The sequence below is a fragment of the Arachis ipaensis genome, chromosome B01, assembly GCF_000816755.2.
Source record: "Arachis ipaensis cultivar K30076 chromosome B01, Araip1.1, whole genome shotgun sequence".
In the NCBI taxonomy this organism is placed as follows: domain Eukaryota; kingdom Viridiplantae; phylum Streptophyta; class Magnoliopsida; order Fabales; family Fabaceae; genus Arachis; species Arachis ipaensis.
In genome coordinates, this window is record NC_029785.2 from 130,239,278 (window position 1) to 130,241,488 (window position 2,211).

General features: G+C 35.5%; 1 protein-coding gene across 1 annotated transcript; it reads right to left on the bottom strand.

The window, feature by feature from the left end:
• Window positions 850–1,918, bottom strand: LOC107620040. Its single transcript, XM_016322268.2, has 2 exons — window positions 1,539–1,918; window positions 850–1,326 (listed from the first exon to the last, which is right to left on the bottom strand). Exons 1-2 carry the CDS (start codon window positions 1,811–1,813, stop codon window positions 1,137–1,139), a joined length of 465 nt encoding a protein of 154 aa, XP_016177754.1. The 5' UTR covers window positions 1,814–1,918; the 3' UTR covers window positions 850–1,136.

The following is a 2,211-nucleotide window of genomic DNA, read 5'->3' on the forward strand; positions in this document are numbered from 1 at the left end:
CTTATAATGGAAATTAAAAGTACCTTAGGAAGCTAATGGACAGACCGACCATGGCATTGCCAACTTGCTATTCGGGGTTAAGCATTGAAATTTGAAGCCAACAAATGAAATACACATATGCACCAATGTAATTTCAAATTTTAATTTCCACTTGGTCTTATTTTATAACTAGTGTGCATAAGAAGTTAATTATATGTGGAAATAAATCTTTTCAATTTTTTTAATAATTGAGAGAGTAAAAAATAATCTCTAATTTTTTGGTATTTTTTTAATATATTTTTTTGTTTTACTTATAAAATTAATAATAAAAAAAATCATATTTTACTCTTTTAATTATTAAAAAAAATTAAGATGATCTATTTTCTGCTATCCAATTAACATACTAGATTAGATCGTCATTAAATACTGAAACAATATGCATAAACTTCACATAGACAGTGTGCTATATGCTATGGCCCTGCCAAATGATGTGAATGAAGTATATTGATGAATGTGGTTATGCATTGTCATTTTGCTTAAAAACAAACACCGCCATTTGTTTGCCACAATCCCCAAGGCCATGCCACAGCTTCCAATCAACCACCATATACTATATTCTAAGTACCAATGTATCACCGTCCAATACCCACATACCTCTTAAGTAGTAACATTGGTGGTATGCAATAAATTATTAATTACTGTAACTATAACTAAACCACATTAAACAAATTAAATAAGCAAGCATAAGATACCATAAATAATTAACCTTAATTCCATCTATCACAAAAAAAAAAAACCCTCAAGTTCGGTTTCGGGTTCTGGGGAAGAAATTAAAGGGAAGCACTACTAGACGAGGCACAATAGAGAATGTGATATCTCCGTCTCACCTTTCACAGTTGTAATAATAATAAGTTGGATGCAAAAAAAAAAAGAAAAAGAAAAAAGAGTTGAAAGGACATTTTGGCCTCATACTAGGAAGCAAAAGGACAAGGGCCATGAAGTCATTAACCAAGGCAGAGCAAGGGCAAAACTGGCACAAAATAGAAAAAAGAAAAAATGACCCATTGTTCATTGTTGTTGCTTGTTTTCTCTCTAGTCTCTAATATTATTATTACTATTACTATTATTCCTTTGTTTTTTTCACCACGATCGTCATCTCAGTATGCAAAAGCGCCACCAGCACCATGCCGAGGAGGTTTGTTTGTGGTGGTTGCTCTGCGGTGATGATTATGAGGAGAGGTTGACGAAGAAGAAGAAGAGGAACAGTTGGATTTGGTAACAGCCTCTTCCTCGTCGATGAAAATCTGCTTGCACCTGCAATCTACGCTACAGAAAGCCCTGTCACCTCTGCATAAATATATTATTCATTCGTTAATAAACATTAAACAATATAATAAGCTTCAACCTTGTTTAATAATTAAAGATCTGAATATTTTTGTGAGAACAAGGAAAGAAGATAAAATCATACAAAGCACTATTTACAAGATCTAGGTTTGTACGGAATAGAAAGCAGAAACAGAAGAAAATAAAGATGAGAACGAAGTAACTAACTAACTCACTTGTACATGTAGATGTCATTGCCAGGCAAGAGCCTCTTCCTGCACAGAAAGCATTGTTCTAGAAAAGTAGTGGCTGTGGGTCCCTGAAACGCAAAAGAGTTCTGAGAAGAAGAAGAAGACGGAGAAAGGGAAGAAGAAGGAGTGTCGTTGTTTGTGGTGGTGGTGGTGGTGAGCATCATGGTGGTTTTATTAATGACTTGAGGAATCTGCTTCTTGGTGGTGCTACTACTACCAACACTTTTCTGCGCTTCCAACACTACACTCAGACCCACCATTTTTCATTCTATGTGTGAGAGAGAGTGTTGGTGGTAGTGGTGGTGAGTGGAAGATCCTATAGTAGGAGACCAAATTAGTTGAATAAATAGCAGAGAGGAATTGAGAAGAGGAAGAAGAAGAAGGAAGGGAATAGTACCATGAGAGGAGTGAGAGTGGGTCCCCTACAGCTATGGAGCAGTAACAAAGATTTTACTGTTTTTCCCATCCAACTGCCACGTACCCCCTACTTTTTAGCTTCCCTTTCATTATCCATTTTTTACTTTTTCATTTTCAGCCAAAAAATGAGCAAGCTTTTGTCCTTTTGTGTTTTATCCCTCCCAATTGAATTACTCTCTCGACTAATTAGTTCCAACTTAATTAAAGTGTAATAAATATGGTAGGGGTCTTCAACCCTCCT

What these genes read in the sequence shown, in the direction of transcription:
- LOC107620040 (XM_016322268.2), bottom strand. Translation starts at nt 1,813, where the DNA reads ATGGTGGGTCTGAGTGTAGTGTTGGAAGCGCAGAAAAGTGTTGGTAGT. An exon ending in AATGACATCTACATGTACAA is followed by an intron (nt 1,327 to 1,538) that starts GTGAGTTAGTTA and finishes ATATTTATGCAG; the next exon opens with AGGTGACAGGGCTTTCTGTA.